Below are 24,214 nucleotides of genomic sequence, written 5' to 3'. Positions count from 1 at the left end.
TACCCTCTTTTTCCTCCCATTATGTAGCAAATGTGTACTTTCCGTGTAGTTGCCATGTAATGTAAATGTAAACTGTGACAAATCTGGCCGAAATGGTCGCCGCGAAACGCTATTGAAAATCTAGTTAAATAATTAGTTTAAATTTACACGCACACAAACACAATTCGCAGATAGTATATTCTAATAGATCAATCGACAAACAATATTCTTTTCAACCATTGACGAGCGCGTTGTGCCGTGCGGACTTAGACGAAAATTCCATGTGACGATTGAGTTTCTCGCTTGTACGTGTGCGTCGTGTGTGTGTGTGTGAAAGCAGCACACGGTGAAAAAATGGCAAACACAATCACACAGCTACAACAAAATGTAGGTATCAGAACTAGCAACAACAATGCCAAAACATAGCATGGACAAAATTGAAAATTCAATAATTTGATGGCCTAAGGTGTAAAGGTTAATTTCGTAGTACGGAATGGCTATTATGAAATTCGTGAGAGAATGAAAACAAAGTGTAGTGTAATGATGACCGCAGTGCTTCATAACGGGAGTTCAAAATCACAATACACGCACAGCTGCGCCCACGCAACATTGTTGGTGTGTGTGTGATAATTTTTGACCTCCCCCACGCAGCATCCCCACCCGACCCCCACCCGTTCTAGTGATGGCCCAGCTGATTCATTGGGGTTAGGCAATGCCTGCTGCAGCCAGAGGAATACCCCTTAAAAAATAAATCATATAAAAAAACTAGAAACGATGCCCATCGTCTAATGACCCTGCCCCACTGGCGTTGCGGCTTATATAAGTGAACGGTACTAATGGCCTGGGCTGTGTGTGGTGTGTGCATCTGTGTTAAGTGTGTGTGGTGTGTGTGTGCGTATGTTAAATGAGTACAGCGTGAAAATAGCCCAAAACAAATTTGTGGGAAAAAGAGCGGCATAGCAAACGCAACTTTAACAAATTTTTCGTTCTTTTGGCAAGCATTTGAGGGTTGTCGTTTGCTTCGAAATTAATTTTAGAGCATTATGCCATCCGCTTTCGTTTCCCCGTTTATTTTTTGTGTATTTTTTGCTGCTTGCCTGTTCTTGGCTGACAATTGCGCGCTTTACGCATTCTGGCGGTACGTTTTTGAGGTTCGCTTGGCAAAACGAATGAAAATTGCTTTCCCATGTGTGAGTGTGTGTGTGAGAGAGACCGAGAGAGTGCGAGTGTGTTTGACAAGTTGGCTGGCAGCGTCATCGACATTTGCAGCGCTGCCAAACTATTACCGTTTACCGCCGCCGGTCTCCCATTCACGATTCTGTTTTGTTGTTATTTCTGTCCATCCCCCTTTCTCCACCTCCCTGTCTGCCTTTCCCTATATGTAAATTTCTCTCAACATTTTTCTATTTTCTTTTTTTTTTTTGCGCCCCGTGTTACGCAATGCAGGCGGACGTTCGACGAACTGCAGCATAGGAAAAAGTAAGAGTCTAGTAATACGACTATAGGATACCCTGTCTATGCTAAGGGGATTCTATAGACCCTCCTATAGGGACCTCCTATGGTGAAATGTAATATCAGATATTTCATTATCCAACCGTGATGGGTGTTGGTAGATCTTCAGATAATAGACAGTAGCTCTCCAGATCTTATAGTCCCCAAGATCCAGGTGTCAACTAGTACAACAGGCAGAAGGAAATATGTCTAGATTTTCCCGGTTAGGGTAGGTAGAGATGGTTTCCTGGTTCAAGGCCCTGACACCGCTCAACCGGTTTTTGAATGCTGATAAAGAATAATAGTAAAATGTCCGCTCGAGGGGTGGAAAACGCTTCCTTCTGTGCATGGCATACCTTTACATAAACCCTAAATACCCCTGAACCCCACGAATACCAGGTATGAGGCGTTATCATTTGGGGTGTCTTTATCGCCAATTCTGACTAGAGGGAACACCCATAAAGCCTCTGGTCTCCTTCCCTCGGGGTCCCATTGTCGTCGTCACATGCTTCACAAAGTTCAGAGATTCAGTGGTCATTCGCTTTGTGCGTCATGGTTCCACCGCAGATTGTGCGAGAGAATTGCAATTTTTAACTCCAATTTGCACTCTGTTCTCTACCGCTCTCCCGCTCTTTTGGTTTGTGTGTTGTGTGCTTTTGTTTATTGTTTAATTACACCTTTTGCCTCTCATTTTTTGATTGCTTCCCTTCCGAATTATTATCACCACAACATCACACAACACTGCTTATGGAGTGCAGCGGACGGGGCTCTTGGCACGTAGTCGTATCTATTTTTTCCAGTTCACTCTTTTTGGGGCATCTATCTCTTTGCTGTTGGATTCTGTGTGCTCTTTCGAGTACTGAATATTTCGGCTCTTTTGTGCTTTTTATCGCGACCTCGAAACTCCAATACGACTTGCAGACTCCGCTTAATCAATCATTTGTGTGGCTCTGAGAAATCAGTTGAAGCCAGAGAGACGCTCTGTACGCATCGTTAGCCATAAAAAGTGGGCCCAGGTGTGAGATTAAAGCTTAAAAAGGCTCTACACGATGGAAACTTATAAGAAGAGCAAGAAAACTTGTCCAAATTGTGATAAATTAAAGAGACTAAAGATTTACACTATGCAATCATATACGGAAGGTTCAGTTAAAGCTTGTAAGACTTTCTTTAGGCAACTTTAAATATAAAAGTGTGACCAGGTGGGAGATTAAAGCTAAAAGGAGGCTCTACACGCTGGCATTTTCCATTCAGAGTGTCTAAAAAGTTGAATTAGTTTCAGATAAAGCTTAAAATCAAGTGAAATATGTACTTAAATGTAGAATGTAGAACCAAAAACAATCAGAAATATAGAGCTTTAGATCTTATACTGAGCTTAGTTGAGAAGTTGTTCATATACAACGAGTAAATAATGTAATAATGCTACAAAATTCTGAAGTTATGGCTAAAAATTTTATTTCAAGAGCTTCCAAAAGTTTTCAAGGTGTAAAATATACAATTTTCGAAAGTTCTTTCCTCTGAAAATGGTGAGATTTTAAAGAATGTAGAATGAATGGCAAATACTAATCTCATAAATACTGTTAAAACTATTAAGCAGTTAAATAAAGTTCTATAAAGATCTGTAACTATTTTCCTGCCCTAAAAACTGCAACGTGTAATGAGGTCTTCCACTGAGAATTTCATAGAAATGATCTCATATTACACATTCGTGTGTTTCCAATACTGTGTAGAATACTTTCACGAGTGAGTGGATGAGTGGGAGACTTGGCGACTGCCAATTTAGTAGTTGATAAACATTCGGGCGAAAATCCTTTGACGTTTCGCTAATATTTATAGTATTAATAATCATTCACTTTTTTTTCTGTTTATCAGCAAAAAGATAAGCAATGCCCGCGGCTACGGTTCCCGTCCGTTCGCTCATTCGGAATGAAATCATGAAAGGCAAACAGACAGCCAAAAGGTGGAACGTCGCTTGGCAGCTGGCTTATTAGTTCCATGTGATTGCCAGACAATTAACACCAAACATTCTCTCTTTCTCTCTTGTCATTTTAGTTGAGCGACTAACTAGCTAGAAACTAAAGCAGCTGGCTGACGACGAGACGAGAAGCAGCCAGCAGCACACACGAGGACTAAGACAGACTCCAAAACAGAGGATTCCCCCCAGGAACTAAAACCAAGACAATACTATAATTAGAGATCGTTTCAACATTTAATGCTATCTGCAAGATTGGGGGCCAATGGCGGCCAAATGCCGCTCAGTCCCTCCGCCCAGGCGACGCTCAGCAAGCACCTGCCCAAGCTCCAGACGAAGCGTCTCATGCAACAGGCGACGGCAGCAGCAGCCGCCCCACCAAAACCACAGACCTGCGATGCCAGTTGCCTAACCGGTAGGAGGATATAACCCGCTAATTCTCATAGCCATGCTAATCTCTTAATTGATGTTCATTTTTGCAGAGCTGTGCAGCAGCGAGAATCTGCCGGAGGTGGAGATATTTTCATTGCTGGAGGAGCAGATACCCAAATACAAAGTTCGCAATGATTTCCTAACAAATTTCTCGGGCTATGCGAATGAGGATTGGTTCGTGCCCGCCCCAGCGCTGCCGATACCAGCGGAGGGTCTGGGCTTGACCAAGGATCAGACTAGAGAGTGCCTCAACTATTTCCGTGAGTGTTTTGCACATTAAACTAGCCCTAAAATAGATGTAATAGAGGAATATCCAAAAGTCGTCTTATATCTTTTTGTTTTTAATGGCCCCCCGTTCGCGCGCCATTCAATTGCTCAATTAATTTGAATTTATCAGCGGAAGCCTCTGAGCAGTCGGCCTTTGAATCATATTCGGTTTGTGTTATACAATCTACCATATACTAGATGTATATTCCATTGAGTCTTGTATATATATATCACTATTTGGTCATGCTTCTCGTGTCAGCAACAGGCGGAATTTGCTTAGAGCTGTCATCATTCTTCCATTTCTTTGTTTTCTATACTATTTCCTTTTTTTATGCTTTTTTAAGCATTTTTCAAATTGTTTATCCAAACGTTCCTTTCAGGCAGAACGCAATTTTCTTTTATCTACGCAAAGAAAGTGGATTAAAAATAAATTGCGAAATATACTAGATTCCAAATTGTTTCTTTGTTTTTGTTGCACATGTCCGTGCCGTTTTGTTGTCTCGAAACGTTCATAAATTTTGTGACACTTTTGCGAATTTATTTTAAGAGATCGCTTAGAAGTGTTTTGAAAAATGTTTATTCATATTTCGAACAGAAACAAATTGAAGATGATTTAATTGCTTTATTGATTGCAAAGGAAATTGATTGATTTATTTTATACATATTTATAACAAGACAAAGACTGTGATGTTTTAAAACGATAAATCTTGCAAAATTTCAAAGAAATTCTGTGCCTGATTTTGTAGAGAAATATTTATATAAATTTTCTTGGATATTTTTATTTATATAAACACCATAGAAAAGAAAACCTATTGCGTAAATGAAATTCAAATTTGGCGCCCATTTAGTTACCTTCCAACACTTGATGCAGTAGACAGTGTTGTTGAACAACAGCTGCTTGCCATTCACACACATGTGCACACAATAATGACAAGTATACGACGAAAAATTGAGCATTCCGCTCTCTTTTGAGTGTGATTTAGATCAAGCGCTCTCATAAACTAACAAAGCACTCAACACAAGAACTCAATAAAGAACCAACAGTCCGGTTCTTGGTTCATTTGAGTTATTCCGACCAATTGGCGCTCCAATTTGACAGCTCCAAACAGCTGTTCTTGCTCCCGCCCGGCTCCATCCGGCAACGCCGGACATTTTCGTTTCGGTCGCCGGGAGGAATGTTCCGCGTGCATGTGTGTAAAAAATTTCAAAAGTTTAACCAAACGGCGGCGCCGCGTTGCTCGTCTCAAAATTGTGATTGTGTGCCAAAACGAAAATGTAAGCGGCGGCCTGCTTTAATAAATTACAAAAATAACACAAAAATACCCAGACACAAGTGCAAGTGGTGAATGCAGAAAATATGTGTGTTTGTTGGCAGTGAAATTGTGCGTGCGCGCGTAAAATAATTGCCAAAAATACACTAGAGAAATATGTGTGCCAAAGGCACAGCCAGGCGCAAAATCATTAACGCAAAATTATTAATACACTTTTGGTTGGATTATTCATATGTGTGTGCCAAAAACAAAATCGAAACACTTGGAATTTCTCCAAGTGGAAGATGTTCGTGCTGTCATACAAATTGAAATTTATTTTTAGGACAACTACAACTACCATAAGCTTTTTTCATGAGTGTGTGTGTGTGTGTGTATGTTTCTTATATTTCTTTTATTTTATTTTCGCTGGTGAATTATGTAGGAGAAAATTGTTGCTGTTGTAAACATTTAAAAGGGAGCGTGTTTAATAAATGGGTTCTGTGGGTGGCGGCTGACTCTTACATTGAGTTTTGTGCGGTTCTGTGTGTGTAAGGCCATGGGCAGGGCTATTCAGGGCAGGGCTTGCCCCGTCTGTCAGCTTAATTTGTTCTTGTGTTTCCTCTTTACGTATTATTGAATGTGTGTACGACGTCGACGACGACGTCGTCTCCAATTTGTTCAATGCACGCTCTTTACATAATCGCTTTTCCATAAGCAGCTCTATTTCGTCTTGTGCTTCGTCTCCTCCTCCTCCTCGTCTGCTGCTGATAAGGAGCGACATTCGTTTCGGTTCTCCCTCTCTCTCTATCGGAATTTCCCGTCTGTCTATGGCATTCCTCCTCTCCCCACACCTCATACCCAAACAGCTGTTGTGTGCGTGTGTTTGTTGAGTAATTTTACCATCTACCGTTAGGCGAATGCCGCTAGTCCAGTTCTTTAGCCGGTTATCCAGCACTTGTTTGGCCTGATTGATCACCATTATCATCCAGTGGGTCTTCCGCATCAATCAACGGTTTATCTGGCGTGCTAAAAAAAAAGCGTTACGTTGATTATAGTCGTACTCTGGACACTCATCAAGTGTTCCGCAGAATATTAACCGCAAAAAGTCACATACGCGCTGGGTGCTAGGTGTTTGTTCACGCGTGTGATATATGAGTGTGTGTGGGGTTCCATTGGTCAGTCATCAGGGGTCTTCTTGCTTATAGTTTTCATTTGATGTGGTCGCTAGAGATACCTTTTGCAGTACAGCTCTTTATTGCTCAATCTGTTCTTTGTTCAAACTATTATATTTTTGTATAAAAGTAAACCATCATTAAATAAACAACTGTTATTGGAACCCCCCTAATGCTCCCCGCAAATGTTATTTTAGTGTGCCTGTAAGCTATTGGGCACATTAAATGGCCACTGCCCAGGTAATAATCTCTCGCACAATTGTGCTTTTATTGGTGCTAAGCTTCTCCCAAAACTAAATGGCACAAATTTGTGTCAGGTACGTTTGTTAAAGCCCCAAAGCTGCTTATGACCCGCCATGTTATACTTCTTGTGGCGAAAAACCCTATCGAAATGGACGCGCAGACACAAATGGTTTACATTTTTCTTGGTTTTGTGTGCGTTTTTTTTTTCTGCTTTCGGGGTGACATACTTTCATTGCGTCATTTCGCAACACTGCACCTGAAGCCGTCACATATTTGTATTTGTTTTTGCTGTTGGCTTTTGCTATTTCTGTGCCTCTGCCTCTTTTTTTTTCTCGTGTCTTGTGTGTCACTGGCCTATTGGGGAGGACATTCACATTGTCCGCCCGATAATTAGTGCAGAAAAACGTAGTGCAAAGCGTTTTTTATTTTGTTATATGATACAACAATTAAATATATATTTTGGGCGGACATTGACTTCCTTGATAGGGATCATATGTTTATACTCAATTATACTCATGTATCAATAAAACTATTAAGCTTTATCTCCTAGTATATGCTTTCTTTACTTTTCCCCTGCTTTCGCTTTAAATCCCATTCGAATTAGGCAGACATTGAACTTGTTGACCAGTGTTGGAGAGTGTATTTTGCATCACAAATTAGTTTTATTTGCTGTTTATTCAATTCATCATTTGACAGCTTTATGAAAGTGCTGGTCAGGGTTGCCTCCCCAGCCTCGCTATTTATTGAACAAAACATGACTACGACTCTTCCCCCGCGGTGACCATAAAAATGCTGCTTAAATGCACCCAACTTTTGCCATTAATTAATTACAAACAACATGTATTTTTGTGAAAGTTGATGTGAACCAAATACATTGCAAAAATCTACGAAAAAAATATATTTATATGTATATAGAAAAAATAACACCGCCAAAAAGAGTTTGTTACTGCTGCCGTTTTCGTTTCATTTTCGCGTGTACGAATTGATTGGCCTTTTTTGTAGTATCTGTTTATTTTTTTCCGTTTTATTTTGCTTTTCCCTCAGCTATTTATTCAGTTGTCTTTACATAATTACCCCAAGCCGGCGTTGGCCCGATCGTTGGTTGATTTTTTTCCATTTCATTTCATATCTTTTGTCAATCAAGCAATCAATTTGTGTGGATTCTCGTCGTTGCCCATTTTGTCATATGCTTTATTATTTATCTATGCGATAAAGTGATTTATTCATAAGTTTGTGCCAACCTGTGGCTCTGTCCGTGACTCATAAAATGCATACAAATGGAAGCTACGCTCTGTGAATGTCGATGAACCTCTGAGATCGACGGGTGGACTGGGTCTCGAAACGAGGTTTAGTCGCTTTCAACTGCAGGGACGATTACGCTTCTTTTTTTTCCCCTGTGAATCAACGCAAATCCGAGAGACATTTATTCGAATAAGTTGAATCATCTCCTCCTCTTAGTTTTTTACTGCTCTTCTCAGATTCTGTTGTTTAGGTTGAGTTGGTAGCTCTTTTATGTTGGTCATCTCATGTTTGCCGTTCATTTGGCACAACCGTTAGCAGTCGTTTCTAGCGCAGATCTCAGCTGTGGGCTTCAATTTTCTTTCACTTTGCTGCCTGCTGCCTGCTGCTAGGCATATAAATTATGATCGAATGGCTATTGAGAGCAGAGAGGCATTTATGGACCCGGTCCAAGGCATTGCCTCAGAGCTTCTTAAGATGCACTGATTCGTTTGCCCATGTAACAGGAGCAGCATTCAGCATTCAACATTCTGGGGGCCCAACCCACACGACTCTGTCTGAAGGTATTCTCTTTGGTTGATTTACGACTTCGTCCCGAAGACGACTACGACAACGACGACCTACGTGATCTTGGCCATGCTGGAGGGATGCCTCGCTTGGGCTACCATCAAAATGCATCTCATTCCAGCGGCGAGTCTAACTAATTTATGGAAACGAGTTTTATGTTCCGACTTTTCTTCGCTGGGTGTAGTGCTAGCCACTAAATCTCCAACATGATACCCACAGTCTGTCGTCCACTCTTGCGGCTGGGTGTCGTGGCGTTAGGACAGAGTTTTGAAATATTTGTGATTTTTTGTCGGTCCCCCCATTGTATGTTAATGAATGAGAGTTATGTGCATAAACATATTTGCAATTTGCCATTGTATTTTTTGGTAGATTGTGGAAGCTAACGTTTGCCTAATAATACGACAAAACAAAAAGAAATATAGTCTATATACTTATTTCGATAATTGCAATTCCGGTCGTAAAGATAAAGATATCTTGGGGTCTAAGATCAGATGAAAGACGGACGGTGTTTAGTGTTTAGTGGCCGGGCAAAAGCGCAAGACTAAAGCGGAGCGGGTGTTGGCAACCCTGCAATCGATCGACAAGCCTGTTCAACATTAAAGGAACCTGTTATTTATTAGTTATCGTAATCGTACTCGATAATAAATATATTTTCCTATTAGCCAAACAGCTCTACATAAAATGTCCAGTTAAACGTTAATTGTGTGTCAAAGTGCGTGTACAAGTTCGTGTGAAAAGTTTGCGTTCAAAGACCATGCAAGTTCATCAAAATGCCACTCCTAAATACTGTATTTCGAAGTAAAAACAATCCACAAGAATCATCAACACAACACCAGCCAAATGGCGGCCAATGTCTGCTCAAGAGAGTCGACAATCTGCCCATCATTGCGGAACAGGACGCAGATGACTATGTCCAGAGTTTCGGGAATGGAACTCTATTGAATAGCACCCTGAGAACCGAAGATGAATCACTTATCGCCAGCAAAACCTGCTCTGCCCTGCAGCCCGATGAACCCCTCAATGCCACAATCTCGACGAAGCCTTCGAATTCCAGCAAAAATTTCGATAACACCTATAAACTGCTGGGCAAACATCTGGAGACAAATTGCCAGCGTACGGTGGAGAAGCTGCAGGAAATAAGCGGAGGCTCAGAATTTGACAGCATCTCCAGCTCCTGCTCTTCCATGTCGGCGATTGTCAATGGACTGGACCCGCCGCCCACGCGACTGGAACTCGAACTGGAGGCAGTCGATCGCATGCGTTGCATTGTGAGGCAAATGAAGTCCGGGCCAAAGACCACAGATTACACGATCTGCGTGTCTGTGCGTTTGCTGGCCCTGCTTCATGATTTTGCCGCGAAGGGGGAGAGCAAGAGCAGTATTCCGGGGACACCAGCACAGAGTCCCATCACGGGTCCCGTGGAGGCGCCTCTGTTTGAGCTGCCGCCGGAGCTGCTGCAGGCGGCCAGCTCCTGGGTGCTCATGTACTATGCCTCCAAGAATGTCGATGGCAAAAACTGTCTCAAAGTTGTGCGCAGCCTGTTGACAAATAAAGGTAAGACCTAAGATGGATAGGAGAATAATTACCAGTAATTGTATGGCCTTTTTCGGTTCGATTATACCTGATAATTGTTGCATTTATTTGCACTCAATTCTGCTCTTGAAAAGATAAACAACTCTAGTGGATAATTGACTGTGAGATAATCGAAAATGGCAACGATTTGATAACTGATTCAATTTCGATAAGTGAGACTGTGCCACTAGGGTACATTCAGGGAGTATCTTTGTAGACCCCTCACAGCTTACAGATCATTCGAATAGAAGGTATATCTTGGGAATAGTTTATTCCAGTTCAGGAACACCCTTACTGGAGACTTTAAAGTTTATATAGATGTTCAATCTGGAAAGACAATGGGGTTGTCCAGTCTTTTAAATTAAAAACCACTTGCTATCTTGTCTGGTCGGTCAAAAGATCTTTGATATTATAAGACCTACCTATTTTGGTATTATGGTCTCACTTTTCCTGTAGTACCAGGGGGAATGTGTCACAGCTCTGATGGAAACTTTCTGTGGATGGCTTAACTTATCGCTGAAGTGCAGCAAATGGCGAGGCCTGCATATGCGTCGCCTTTTAGCCATTTATTTTGTTAGCCCAAAGCGTATCTTATCAAACGATTATTGTATTCCAAATTAATAGATTTTGTTGTTTTACTTTTGGCCATTTGTTTGACTTCTTTCTGTTGTGGTGGACGTGGGGACAAACACGACAACCATAGGCCCGGCCCGGCGGTATATTTTCGCCCATTTTATGCCTTTTTCTATTTTAGACTTTGTATTTGTTTTCCATTTTCTGTTATTGATCGTGAGGCTCTGTCATTAGAGCCCCTATATCGTCTGTCTAATGTTGATATTTGTACAATTTGTTAGGGAATTTCTCTCTCCCATAATCTTCTAGGCTTTTAGCAAGTTCATTAGAAAAAAACTATTAAAATTCGTTGAGCGACGACAGAGGGCCACATGATCTCATCTTGTGGTCGCCAAGCGACTTATCAGCAAAAGTTTATAACAATTTTAGTTTTTGGTCTGATGAGAAGAGGAGCTTTTTTCTGGCCTCTTATCAAGTGTTTGCCAGGTACATTATCGTTTCGCATTGGAATCAGGGGAAAATGTTTGACAATTTACAGCCAAAACACCTGACCCTCTTGCGAAAATCCCATCATTGAAGTTCTATTAGCGTTAAGCTGCCAAAAAAAAAACGAAGAGCCATTAAATGAGTCGGTTTATGACTTGCAAAGCAATTAAACTTAATTACTTTCTTAATATAATGAAAGCTTGAAAGCTTTCCAAAGATTTTATAGTATGCCCCAGCACTTGGGGTTCCCTTAGAGGATCGTTTTTTTCAGTTACCGCAGGGCTATCTAACAATTATACTATATCACTCGAGATTAGATGGGCAGTGGAGGGAGGGTATATTCAATAAATATGATAAGGTGGCTAGATAAGGATACAGTGTTGTAATTAAATATGGTAATATAGGTGCCAATTTCTACGGTTCTTTAATGGCAGCAGATCAAACGTTTATGCCAACTCTGGGGCGCTGTGTTATCTGTATAATTTATGGTGATGATTTACCACTTTGAGAGGCTGAAATGTAAGGGAGAGCTATAGTAAGTGTAGATCTAAAATAATGCTAAAAATATTAAGCATACTTGGGATCCATAAATCGAAGATTTTTATATGTTTAGGTTTCTAATATGTTTCTCTATCTTTAGAGTTCTCTGCTCTCTACTTTGGTCAATACCTCGCTAAGATCCGTTGGTGGTCTCAAAGAAGAACATTCTTCCATCATAATAAACATTTTATTGGGGTCTCAATATAAGAGGATGCAATAATCATCATCATCAACGACAGGTCTCTCACAATGCGCCATCACAAATTACATATATCCGTTCTTATATATAGGGTATATAAAAAAGAGCTGTTAACCGCAGACGTAAACTAATTGAGTTTTCTCGAGTTTATGATCCCCAGCGAGCACGTGCTGTGCTACACTTTTCGTTCCACAAAATCCCTCGTAACTAGAGCTTCAATAATTTTAAATTGCAGTCCGAGAGAATCGTAATTCGGGTACTGGACCTCCTCACCTCACTAATCCATCAGCCAACTATCCCACGCAAAACTCGGGAGATCTTCGTACCTGATTTTGTGGAAATTTTCGTGGAAATTTGTCTCGGTCTTGTACGCGGAAAATTACCCACGTAGTTTTTCGCGCCCTATTCATGAATGGGATTAGGTTTATGTGGAAAATGGTTCCGGTTTTAAGTTGAAGTTTTACGATCATGCTGTCGGCTCGTTCATCTCTACCTGGTAAATGGGAAACATGATATATGGCCAAAGATAAACAAACAATCGGCGACGGTTTTGCGCGTTTATCCGCTTCATTTGCATGGAAAGTTTCGTGTTTCAAATAGGTATGCTTTGCTGGGTAGGAACTATGTAACAATTTTCACTGAAAAAGTTTAATTTGCTGTCCCTAATACTAATATCATTTGTTTTACGTAGTATCATTGAGTCGAGTTCCCTCGGTTAGCACTATTCTAACTTTATCTATGCTGGCAATGCTGGCACGCATTGTCTGAGAGCCGTTCTCTTGCTCTCTCTCTCAATTCCTCATTTGTGGGGAGGGTAGGCGGATTCCAATACAATTCCAAATTCATTCACTCTCAGCGCCAGTTCATATGAACGGAAACTGACTCAAGCGAACTTGGAACCGAATCAAAGCAGTCGGAACCAAGCGAAGTCAACATCGCGCTCGGACGCTCATCGGATTTTTTTTCAGACTCGCTCTCGTGTATCTGTAAAATTACACAATTTGTGCGAATTGCAAAAGGTTAAACGCAAAAGATAAAACAATTTTGTGAAAATTGTCAATGCAAAAGCCATAGGAAACCCCATTGTGTAGGTGAATGTGTGATTAAAGATGATTTGAGCAAAAAACAAAATTGATAAATTGCAAGCAAAAGGCAAACACACAGCGAGCGACGCAACACGCAAAAAACGCTGAAGGAAAAAAAAACCCACCCGTGGCCCCTTGCGAGTGTATCTGTGTGTGTTTGTGTGACACTGGTGTGTGCTCCGTCACGAGTTTGGAGCGTAGTTTTTTGTTGTTGTTGCTTTTGCTTCTTTAAGTCTTCTTCTTGCTGCCTAGATTCGAAGTTATTCACGTTTATGGTTAATGTCTCTCACCTTTGGACCTGGAAAGGCCGCGATCAGCCTTGCGGCGGAAATTAGATTTTGTTGTGAAGTGAAGTGAAACGGGGACGGGGAAGGCCTGAGAAAGAGTGTGAGGGAGAAGCAGTGATAATTTTTTGTGAAACATGTGAGTCCCAGAGTCGTTTCGTAAATTTCCCATAGAATTGGCCAAAAACTGTTTTCCCAAATGCCATTGCCATTTTCATTTCCCTTTCACTCTGGAAAAACGCCTTTTACCGCAAATGCTGCGCTGCTGCTGCAGCGACTGTCTCTGTCTCGGCCTCTGCTGCTGCCGTTGTTGTTTTTGTTCAGCTGCCTTGCCTGCTCTGCCGGGGTTCTCCTCAGTCGCTGCTGGCGTCGCAGCTGTCATTTTGTGTGTGTGCGCTGTCCAAGCAAGAAGTCCTCTCTGAGAGCAGAGAACGAACGAGCTAAGCTGCGCTCATGGCTAAAAATACAAGCAACAAAAGATAACATTGACCAGTTAAGCGAGGTTTTTGGTAGAAATCTTAAAATAATAAATTAATGAGCTCGAAGCGTTAGTGCGCACACTCCCAAAAAAAAATGAAAAGAGTGGGTGGCTTACAGAAAGAGAGTAACGTAACAGCCAAAGAGCGTAACAGCAGCGACTGAACTGGAGAGCGCGCGCCGCCATCGACATAACAGTTATTCAGTTTCTCCTGTGACTCTCTACAATTCGCATTAATTTAGCAATTAATTTAAATGTTTTTCATTTATAAGCATCAGTGTGAATGAAAAAGCGAAAAAATAATGAAAAGCATGTGACTCACAAAGGGAGAAAAGAAAACACACAATTGATGGAAAAAACAACAACGACGACAACCAAAGGGACCAATCAACCCCTGCCCTGCGCTCCACCACCAAAAAACACAAACACAAGCGACAAAAGTGCCTTGGCAGAATTTCTAAAAATGCTTTAAAATTACATAATACTCGCACAACCTGAGAAAGGGAATCAAGCAGAAAACCGATCCCAATCGATTAAGATACTTAATTTAAGCAAAGAATGCAGCAATTTCCTCTGTGACTAAGTAAAGAACAATCGCAATAGAAACAAAAAAAACCAAAGAACATGACGCACGTAAACAATGCCGAAGGAAACGCTGAAAGGGAGATGGTGGAGATGGCAGATGAGCAAGAGAGAAACAGGGCGCCTGCTGCTGCCGGCAGCAGCACTGTTCATCAACAGCATCGATTTTTAGCCAGCAGCAGCAGCAGCAGCGGCAGCACCAGACAAGAGGGTGTGAGGAGAGAGGGAAGCTGTGGCGGCGCCAATGCTGTTGGGGATGCTGCAACAACAGCGATAACCTGCTTGGAAGACTTTGCCTTTGAGGCATGCCAAAACGAGGCAACCACAAACGACTGGTCGCAATTACGCGACGACTTTTGCATCATGGACGATGAACTTGAGTACGAGGATGAGCTGGAGCTCTCTGTGGGGAGTGGTAGTGCATCGGCAGGAGGAGGACTGGGGGAAACATTGGAGCAGCAAAACGAGCAATTGCTAATGGAAGGTGGTTAAACGCTTCTTCTTTGAGAATAATAACAGAGCGCGCTCTTAGTGGGCATGGCAACAACAGCCACCTATACATAAGGGTGTGTGTGTGTGTGTGTGATCGATAGACAGGAGAGTGAGCGAGCAACGCTTTGCAACACTGTAGCTACGATATAGCAGGCCTTGACCAACACACAACATTCTGTTTGAGTTTTAAAATTAATATTTAGTATTCTTTGGCGATCAAGGAACTCAGATCATACATTTATTTTTTGAATATTCCAGTTCTATGCGGTAACCGTGTTAGCCAGATGACGCGGGCATACGATGACATTGAAGCCGTGACGCGTCTGCTGGAAGAGAAGGAGAAGGATCTCGAGCTGACGGTTCAGATTGGCAAGGAGCTGCTCACACAGAATAATGCACTGGAGGCGCGTGTCACCGATCTGGAGGCTGATCTCAAATCATCCAACGATGATCGCTCCCAACTGCTGCACGAGCTGCACAAGAAAAACGAACTGATTTCGGTGCTGACCAACGACGCAGATGATGGTACAGATACGGGTAGGATTTGCACTCGGAGAATGTCTCGGAAGTAGTATAGTAACAGTATGTATGTATCTTCCCCCCGTAGAAACCCCCACCATGTCCAAGTCCATTACGTTGGACCTCCTCCAGCGAAAGGTGAACAGTCTGCTTGACGAGAACAAATCCCTCAAGTGCGAGGCCACACAGCTGGCCCATCAGACCGACGAAGTGGAGGAGCACGAACGCCAGCTGATGGCCGACATCGGGGCGCAGCTGCACGACGCCAACTCGCAGTACGACAACCTCAGTCTCGAGTGCGAGAGGCAGCGCGAGGAGAATCGCCTGCAGCATGAGCAGATTGTGAGTCTGACGGCCCGTCTGGCCGAGGCCGAGATGCGGCTGCATCAGCTGACGCAGGACAACGACGAGCATCTGTCGCTGCTGCACGTGACGAAGGAGAACCAGAATGCCCTCGCCCTGGAGCTGGTGGAGTTCAAGCAGCGCTACGAGGAGGTACTGGCCCTACTGCACTCGGCCCAGGACCAGCTGAAGCAGCAGCGCAAGCGATCCCAGCCGCAGGCGAGGAGCTCGTTCCTGGGTGGAATGGGAACGAGTGGAGCGGGCGGTGGCATGCTGATGCCGGATTCCCTGAAAAGCGAGCTGATGAATTCGTCGCTGTATTCGGAGAACAGTCTGGACTCGGGCATCTCCGGGGATAGCCAGCGGACGGATCGCATAAGCCGCATGATGATGCATATGCCCGGCGGCATGGGTTCGTCCGGTGTCGGTGGTGGCAGTATTTATGCCGGTTCGGGTGTGGTGCCGCCCTACAAACGCGTCTTTGACACGGTCCGGTGTGCCGGCAAGAGCGGCAACTACATGGACAGCGGCAATGTGTCGATGACCACCCTGGGCGCCATGTCAATGAGCAGCTCCTCCGGTCCGCGCATGGCCTCCATGGCGTATCCAGCGGGCTCGTACTATCGCGGCGGTGGCAATCAGTCGTTGGGCGTTAAAACTCTCAGCAACGAGAGCCTCAACTCCCAGTCCGATGACGGTTATCCAGCCCAGCCCTCTGGTGTGCCAGGAGCCCCCGGCGCCAGGGAACTGGAGGCGGCCCTCAAGCGTCTGACGCCCGGTGAGGTTCTGGCTAGACGCGCCATGCTCTCCTACGCTCCGATCGGCACCTACAACTACGATGAGCCCACGATGCATGGCGGGGCGGGTGCCTCGAATTCGAACCTACCGCTGGGCGTTCGCACTCCCGATAGCATCATGTCGACGGGATCGTCACGAATGAGTGCCTCCTCCAACAATATGTCCGCCTCCATGACGCATCAGTGGCGTCTTCCAGAGAAACTGCAGATCATTAAACCGATGGAGGGCTCCCAAACCCTGCATCATTGGTCGCGCCTGGCCACGCCCACGCTCAGTGGCCTGCTGGACGAACGTCCGGGTGTCACCATTCGTGGAGGGCGGGACCTGGAAGATCTGGGCATGCAGATCTACACGCTGTCCGACGTCGAGGAGGATGTCAGCGAGGAGCTGCCGGGCAAGCAGTTTGAAGCGGCCGGTTCCACGTTCACGTACACGACGAGCGTGGTTATGCATCCGGATGATGGTTTCGTTAACGACCTGTCGTTCTTGTCGCAATCGCAGATGTCCTCGCGCATGGCCTCCACATCGACATCAAGACAGCCAAGGTAAGCGGTGATCCCAGTCTCCGGGGATGCCTGGATTGCCGAGAGATCCCCCATTCTAATGCTTTTGTTTAATTTTCTTTAGTTGTCCCGCCACACCCCGTGCTGGACTCTCGCGCAAGAACTCCTGCTCCACGTTCTCGGTGAACCTCGGTCTGGCCGGAATGCTCAACGAGCGGGGCATCAAGGCAGTGACGCCCAGCGCCTTGAATACGCCCGCCGGTCCCAACTTCTCGCCCACAGTGACGCCCTGCAACAGTCCGGAGGGTTCGCCACCGCGCTGCCAGTCCCCCGAGCCACTCTTCGGCCTGCTTTCGTCGGGAGCGGATCTGATACGCCGCAAGATTGTGGGGGATCAGCCGCAGCAGCACAGGAGCAGCCTCAGCAAGCAGCAGCAGCAGAAGATCATGCTGTCGCATCTGGAGAGGCGCGCCCTTAGATCACTGAATCTGATCGAGAAGGTGGAGAGCATTGGACTGGAGAACATAATCAGCGCACAGCGTGGACTCGGAGCGGGCATTGCGAATCGCAGCAGCTCGCCGATGAGCAGCGGCAGCCTCCAGAGTCTCCACACGAGCAGCAATAGCATCGTGGATGATATACACTTCGATCGGGCGCAGATTAAGGGTGTCCTGCATCGTGGATTAAAGTCACCCACTCCCACATCATCAGCAGCAGCAGCGATAGCTGCAACGACGGCGAGCAGCAGCACCAGCGCCTACAACAGCGATGACAGCGACGATCAGGGTCTGATGATGAAGATTAGGCCCAAGGACACATCGACAACAACGAAAGCGGCTGCGGCTGCGCAACAGACGGACGGAGCGAGTTGCTCGACGGGAGGAACAGCACCCTCCACCAGCACATCCAGCGAGACGCGAGTGAAGCAAATGCAGCGCCAGAAGTCGCGCCGACAGCTGAAGAACGGCATGGCCAACCAGAGGCCCGATCTGGGCACCATTGGTGGCGGCGGTGGAGGCAGAGTGCGTCCCGATTTGGGCAGAGTGGCAGACAGCAGCGGCGCCAGCAAGACGTCCGCGTCGAGGGTGGCGGCCAGAAGGGAAGCGGCGGCGGCCAGGGCAGAGGAGGAGGAGGCAGCACCGCAGACCATTACACAGGCGTTTGTCGGTTCAGTTAGTTCCTTGCTGTTTGGCCGCAAGGGCGGGTGGCTGTAGAACGAATACGATTATCAGATGATTGTCCTCTACCTTTTAGTTTTAAACTTGCTCTGGACTATAGTGTTTACTTTTACGAAACGAAAGCGCGAGTTTAGCATTAGTTTTTTTTTGTTAAAGCACAACGCGAAAACGATCTTTTGTTGGAGTCTGAGAACCGATTGTTCTCAAGTAGCAGCAGTGCCCTCCCCCAATGCCTGTCATCGCCACCTAATGAAACACTGGAGCAAGAAGAAGGAGATAAGGATTTAGTGTTTGTAGCTGTGATTTGTATATACATATATAAGATGAGAATGTGTTTAAATTTAGTAGTTATTAATCAAGTACTTCGCATATTATTACGATGATGTTGTTTTGCTTCAATTTACAAACAAACCAAACGATGGCCAGTTGTTTTTCGTCTAAAACCGATTTCCAAAGCAGCTATATATATTTTTTATTTTTACTTGAACTTTTGCCAATTTTGTATTTATTTTCCCCTGCGTTTACCACCTAACCGGAACGAGAGCATAATTATATCATACATTTAGTTATTTAATGAATGGTTTAATGCGGATATGGATGTATTTCGTATGGTGCAAAACTTGTATATAAGAAAAGAACGAAAGGAAGGTGATGCAAATGGAAAAGAGAGAGATCAAATTAAATCAAATCAATCTGTATGTTGGAAATGTGGTGTTAAGCAAAGAGGTACATATATTTTTTTACACGCATATGTAGTTTACGTTTTTGCTTTTCCCCCTCCACCACACAACCAAAAAACCTTATATATATCACAAAAACCTATCGCTTTGAATCGTGTACTCTATATATACTTTCGGTGCTTTGCGCACTGCCATACGCAAACAAAATACACAAATTGAAGAACTGTAATGAGAAACTATTATTTTTCTAGTCCTATCACCTGTCATGGGTCCCTGGCACTCGTTTGGCTATGCGGAATGTATACAAAAAAAGCATAGCTTGCAAAAACAGAGTGCGAAATACTCAGCGTTGCTTAATAGATTTGTTAAGGCAGAAGTTTAATGGATTAGCAGCATGGCGCACTCACTAACTGTCGGTTATCCTAGAACACACACACACATGTTATCGAGACACACACACGAACAGTTACCGACTGTACCTCAAAAACGGAAATGACTATGATCCTTAATTTGAGCTGCAAAAGTATTGATTTAAATCAAGAACTATTATACATTTGATTTCTGAAAATTGTACGCGGGTTGATGTTAAATTGTAATACGAAAAAGAGTCGTCTCGGTCGGGAGTGTGTGCTCCAACAGATAAAACGGAAATACTATTAAAACAAAACAAAAAACCGAATGCAAAACAGAAAATGTAAAAGTTATTAGTTGTAACTACCAATATATTTATTTATATATGCAAAAATAAAGAGAAACATCGTTAAACACAGAATCAATTGACAGTTTTCTTTTATTTTCAGTTTTTTGTACAACTTATATTATAATTTATATTAATTTATTTAATACATCTATTTTTAGGACACATTATTGAAGATCTGTTCATTACATTCAAAATTCAAATATATGGGTAAGTACATTGAATTATAATTTTAATTTATTTATTTATTTGCATATGGAACACTGAGGGTTTGAATTTACTGAGATCTATCCTTTAATGATATTTTCCTATAAGAACTATAACTTTCACGATATGTAAGGCTGTGGCTTCGAAAGTACTACGAATTATTCTTAATTGCATCTAAAGTCTAGAACTGAACGATCCCTACTATCCAAAATTATATTGATCCCCTCAGCTCTTAAATTTCACACTTGCTTAACAATACTTCATTTTTCCATGCATTAAATCGGAAAAGATTATCGTCTAACCATATTATCATCGGTTTCGAAGCGAAATAAAATATCCAACTCTGGAATGTTCCACAGTCTTTCGGTAACACGCAACCACTCTGTTCGGATCCCAGAAGAGCTCGCATATTTCCACCACAAAATGAATAGTTTATATTCTCTGATTTTGTTATTAATCAATTTAGTGGCTATTCGATGTGATCAACAAGTAGGTGAAATATTATGAAATATTATATTTTCTGATGGATAAATTGTGCTAAACTTGTACATAATCCAAGTGTAAATGAATTAAGGCCATAACTAATTGGTAACCGGATAATTTTGTATGTTTCGCATCAAAGTATGACATCAGAAGTTTGGCAAATCCGAAATTGAAACCAGAAAATATTGTATCATTTTAATAGACACGACTTTTTTATTCCATATAAATTTCTCTTGGTATCGTCACAAGAGCCCTTACGCCTCCATCCGTTTGGCACGGGAGCTAAGAAAACACCGCAGGAGAATTGATCTGGAGAGTCATATGCACGATCGTGTGAAACCTAAGCACTATCGAACCATAATACGCGAGTATTCATTGGAAAATTCATATCAGAGCAGTGACGAATCCGATAAAACTGGCGAAAACTTAAACCTTCGTAGTGTGGCAAAAAATTCAACCAATTCCTCGGGCGATGGCTCCTTGGCGATAGAACCAGCTGCCAGAACGCGTTCATACAAAGGCAATAGACCAAGATATCAAAAGCGAGAATCAAACTCAGGCAATGTGGCAGCAATTCAGCAATTGGCAAGGTCCTTAAATATCTTAAATACCGACTTTTATTCCTTTAGAAAAGAACAAAATGAAAGGTAAAGCCATCATATACCTAAAATTCTTGTAATACTTTCAATAGATACTTATGTTATCTTCAACAGAATGCATAATTTAACCAAACTCTTGGATAGAATCACTATGAAATCCAGAAAGGCGGAAAAAGAAAGAAAAAGAGATTCGAGATGGAACAGCAGCAAAAATAAAAAATATAAAAGGTCAATATATATCCAATAAACTCCAATTAACAGTTTTCTATAAAGAATTATAGCAGCTGTAGGAAACCCTCCGTTTCCGAAAGGATGCATAAAGTAATAGACCACCACACGCTGTACACCTTTAGTTTATCAATCCCTTTATCCAACGAGATAATCATAAGTCAAGACACAATTTCTAGTCCAGTCACAGTGAAATCGATTCTTTTTATAACAAAATATTTAACATTGAAATATTTTGCAGCCGGACTGAGGACGTAACGGACACCAAGGACCAAAATAATATAACCAATAAGAATAGCAATAATACCGACCAGATTCTTAACAATACCCACAACGAGACCTTCAACAATACCCAAAATAAGGAGGAGTTGGATCAGGAGCCCATCAAGAGCAAAACCCACACAGAAACCGATACAAACCCCAGCCACACTATTCAGAATAATACCGACAATAAAGTCCTTAATAATACCGACAAAGGGGAATTGGAGCAGAAACCCAACAAAGGCAGAACACTCACAGAAATCGACACAAATACGAAACCCATCCATAAAAATATAACACAGAGCAAGGACACCAGCAACGATCTTGGTAACGCGTTGAAGATTCATCAAACAGTCCCCAAACAAGCGCCAAAAGCATCTGGAAAAAACGATCTTCACGACGTTCCGCCGAGACTACGACATCTACCTTATCATAAAGTTACCATCTACCGAGCACAAAGAAAGAAAAACAAGGAATATCCATTGTGATATCTTGATATGTATGTGGTATGTCTTATTCGTGGTCTAATTAATGCAAATTGATGTTGATCGGGTTTTAATATATCAAAAACAAATACATATGTAAATAAATACATATATATAAAATATAATTATATTGGCTTAGCTCTTCATTGGAAAATAGTCTATTTTTAATAAGATAGTTTTTTTAACAGCGGTATAAAAGAGTTAATCCCGCAGTCTTTGCCCTATTTGCACTTAATATATCGTATATTTCAAGGATTATATCAACAGTAGAGGTCCTTGTGGAGTAAAGCGATGGACTTCGACTGTAGGATTGGTCGCACAGGGCGAGTACAGGCCGGGAGTAATATACAACGATTAACAGTCAATATCCTTATTGTCCTTGATGCAAATCTGAATCCAAACAATCCGGGACATTCGCCCGATCAAAAGGATTCGCGAAACGCCAAGATCGGACAACAAATGGGAGAGTTACAGCGATTGACATCAAAATCGGTTTACAATTTTAAAAAGGCGTTATGCATTTAGTTGCAGCTGTGGCTGTCGATAAAGAAACTGCAAAAAATCACCGGATGAGCCGCCACTGTACAACCAACAAAGAAAAACTAGCGATCTTTTGCTGATTTCTGTTCGCCTAATACCGAGTGTTTTCGCTCATGACGTCTGATTTAATTCGCATTTTTTCTCTGGCTATATTTCGGCTATGTGGAGGCCGGTCTGGGCAGCGTGGCTTGCGTGAGATTTTGATGCAGAACGACAGTTTGGATTCTTACGATCCTAGGAATATGTTCTCAGCCGATCTGGCCCTACTTAGCCGAGATATAGACTCGCCAAGTTTTGCCTGTGGAATATATTTAATTACTGCTTTTTTTTGGGACGATACATCTCGACTATACAGCTATCGATCTAGGCTGATCGTTTTCAATCACTTTGACTTCAAGGAAATTAAGGATTCTGCATTTGTACCTGTATTTTGTATTCGATTTTTAGAGCTCCGCTTTTTTGCGTCCTCCTCCTAATAGGGAGACTGCTCCCGACTGTTCCCTGTGGCATATAGCTATAGCTCCGGCAAGATTGATAGTTTACTATATAACGAAGCCGATTAGTGATTAGTGAAATTTTTGTTTTAGTAAATGCTTTATTCGTAGAGACTACACGATAGCTTCAAGCTTTCTGTAGGTTTCGTCGGACTTGTGATGGAGGTTTAGACCCTGTCGTTTGCAATTCCTATTGCTCAGCAACAGCCTCCACAACAGCCTGTACAGGGTCCCGTTGCACCGCACGGTCCGCAGACATTGGGTCCATAGCAGGGTCCACAGCACGGATCACAGCAGGGTCCACAGCAGGGTCCACAGCAAGGACCGCTGCACGGACCGCAGCAAGGACCGCAGCACGGACCGCAGCAAGGACCGCAGCACGGACCGCAGCAGGGACTGCAGCACGATCCACAAGGGCTACACATTTTTGATCCGTAAAATTTCTGGAAAATATATAAACAAAAAATGTTGAACTCTATTGATGTTATCAGAAAAGTTAAAGTAGTTACCAGAAAACAAACAGAAGCCGGAAACTAAACAAAATTTGTTTGATGTGTGCTTATCGGAGTGTGATGAACAACTGAAAAAATAATGCAATAGAACATATTACAAGATTTTGACAGCTATACATTCAGATCCTCGGGTAATGTGATTGGCATAACATGCCATATACATAATCAAAATAATTCCATCAAGTTGTCTGTGAAATGACAATATAAATATAGAAATATACTATGGGATAAAGTGCTTAAAATTAATTAAACTATGGGAAAATCATTTTGTACTTGGCACGACGAAAAAATTAGTTTGGAGGCCTGTAGACCGCATCCTCAAGCAATAAAAAATCTTTTTTAAAAATTCATTAACTGCTCTTTGGTGAGTTTTATAAGTTTTTTTACTCGGCCTTTGCAGCATCCATATCCACAATTAATGATTTGAAAAGAGAATTGAACGATCTTTCACAAGATTTTTTAATCGTGTCGATATAATGGCTATACCTAAAGATATAACAAATTAAACTTAAAGTTTTATACCATTTTTAATGTTATATTTTTTGTTTAAAATCTTTTTTTGTTTGTTATGGACTTTCTTTAAGAAATAAATTTTTTAGTGGCACTGATTCACAACAAAAATGTCCCTGATTTGATGGAGTCCTAATCAAGGATCAATTATATTTTCTCCATTATTTGCCGTGCCGTCCCTGACGTCCTTACCCATACAATAAAAGTTGAGTCATTTGGTAATAGCAGCAAAACGCTGCCATTTATTGTTCGATCTGGACGTGCCACGCCTTGATGCC

At 42.6% G+C, this 24,214-nt stretch overlaps 2 protein-coding genes and 1 long non-coding RNA gene across 5 annotated transcripts; 2 read left to right on the top strand and 1 right to left on the bottom strand.

Moving 5' to 3' along the window:
* Nucleotides 1–146: 146 nt before the first annotated feature.
* Nucleotides 147–19,696, top strand: LOC6593779 (trafficking kinesin-binding protein milt). 3 transcript variants are annotated; one of them, XM_026987909.1, is made up of 6 exons: nucleotides 147–366; nucleotides 3,520–3,854; nucleotides 3,922–4,131; nucleotides 15,159–15,437; nucleotides 15,508–17,104; nucleotides 17,187–19,696. In XM_026987909.1, the coding sequence occupies exons 2-6, from the start codon at nucleotides 3,680–3,682 to the stop codon at nucleotides 18,274–18,276; spliced, it is 3,351 nt and encodes a 1,116-aa protein (XP_026843710.1). In that variant the 5' UTR covers nucleotides 147–366; nucleotides 3,520–3,679; the 3' UTR covers nucleotides 18,277–19,696. The 3 variants fall into 3 exon arrangements, with proteins under 3 accessions (XP_026843710.1, XP_026843709.1, XP_002018771.1); XM_026987908.1 differs by lacking the exons at nucleotides 147–366; nucleotides 3,520–3,854; nucleotides 3,922–4,131 and adding exons at nucleotides 5,349–5,413; nucleotides 9,272–10,163; XM_002018735.2 differs by lacking the exons at nucleotides 147–366; nucleotides 3,520–3,854; nucleotides 3,922–4,131 and adding an exon at nucleotides 14,167–14,892.
* An 83-nt stretch (nucleotides 19,697–19,779) lies between these two features.
* Nucleotides 19,780–21,883, top strand: LOC113565420 (GATA zinc finger domain-containing protein 14-like). The gene is made up of 5 exons (XM_026987351.1): nucleotides 19,780–19,827; nucleotides 20,184–20,313; nucleotides 20,557–20,954; nucleotides 21,021–21,134; nucleotides 21,376–21,883. Exons 2-5 carry the CDS (start codon nucleotides 20,248–20,250, stop codon nucleotides 21,881–21,883), a joined length of 1,086 nt encoding a protein of 361 aa, XP_026843152.1. The 5' UTR covers nucleotides 19,780–19,827; nucleotides 20,184–20,247.
* An 820-nt stretch (nucleotides 21,884–22,703) lies between these two features.
* Nucleotides 22,704–23,463, bottom strand: LOC113565520. Its single transcript, XR_003408644.1, has 3 exons — nucleotides 23,424–23,463; nucleotides 22,844–23,357; nucleotides 22,704–22,718 (listed from the first exon to the last, which is right to left on the bottom strand). It is a non-coding gene; the product is annotated as an uncharacterized LOC113565520 (long non-coding RNA).
* Between the last annotated feature and the right edge of the window lie 751 nt (nucleotides 23,464–24,214).

This window comes from Drosophila persimilis, unplaced genomic scaffold, assembly GCF_003286085.1.
Source record: "Drosophila persimilis strain 14011-0111.01,24,50 unplaced genomic scaffold, DperRS2 tig00000124-arrow-pilon, whole genome shotgun sequence".
Classification (NCBI taxonomy): Eukaryota; Metazoa; Arthropoda; class Insecta; order Diptera; family Drosophilidae; genus Drosophila; species Drosophila persimilis.
The sequence above is the reverse complement of the archived record's forward strand: the minus strand, read 5'-3'. Positions and strand labels throughout refer to the sequence as shown.

Bases quoted from the DNA above. Each gene is read 5' to 3' on its own strand.
- LOC113565420 (XM_026987351.1), top strand. From the start codon at position 20,248: ATGAATAGTTTATATTCTCTGATTTTGTTATTAATCAATTTAGTGGCT. The intron at 20,314-20,556 runs GTAGGTGAAATA...TATCGTCACAAG, and splicing joins CTATTCGATGTGATCAACAA to AGCCCTTACGCCTCCATCCG. The intron at 21,135-21,375 runs GTCAATATATAT...AATATTTTGCAG, and splicing joins AAAAATAAAAAATATAAAAG to CCGGACTGAGGACGTAACGG.
- LOC6593779 (XM_026987908.1), top strand. From the start codon at position 9,380: ATGCCACTCCTAAATACTGTATTTCGAAGTAAAAACAATCCACAAGAA. The intron at 10,164-15,158 runs GTAAGACCTAAG...TGAATATTCCAG, and splicing joins CAGCCTGTTGACAAATAAAG to TTCTATGCGGTAACCGTGTT. The intron at 15,438-15,507 runs GTAGGATTTGCA...TTCCCCCCGTAG, and splicing joins AGATGATGGTACAGATACGG to AAACCCCCACCATGTCCAAG.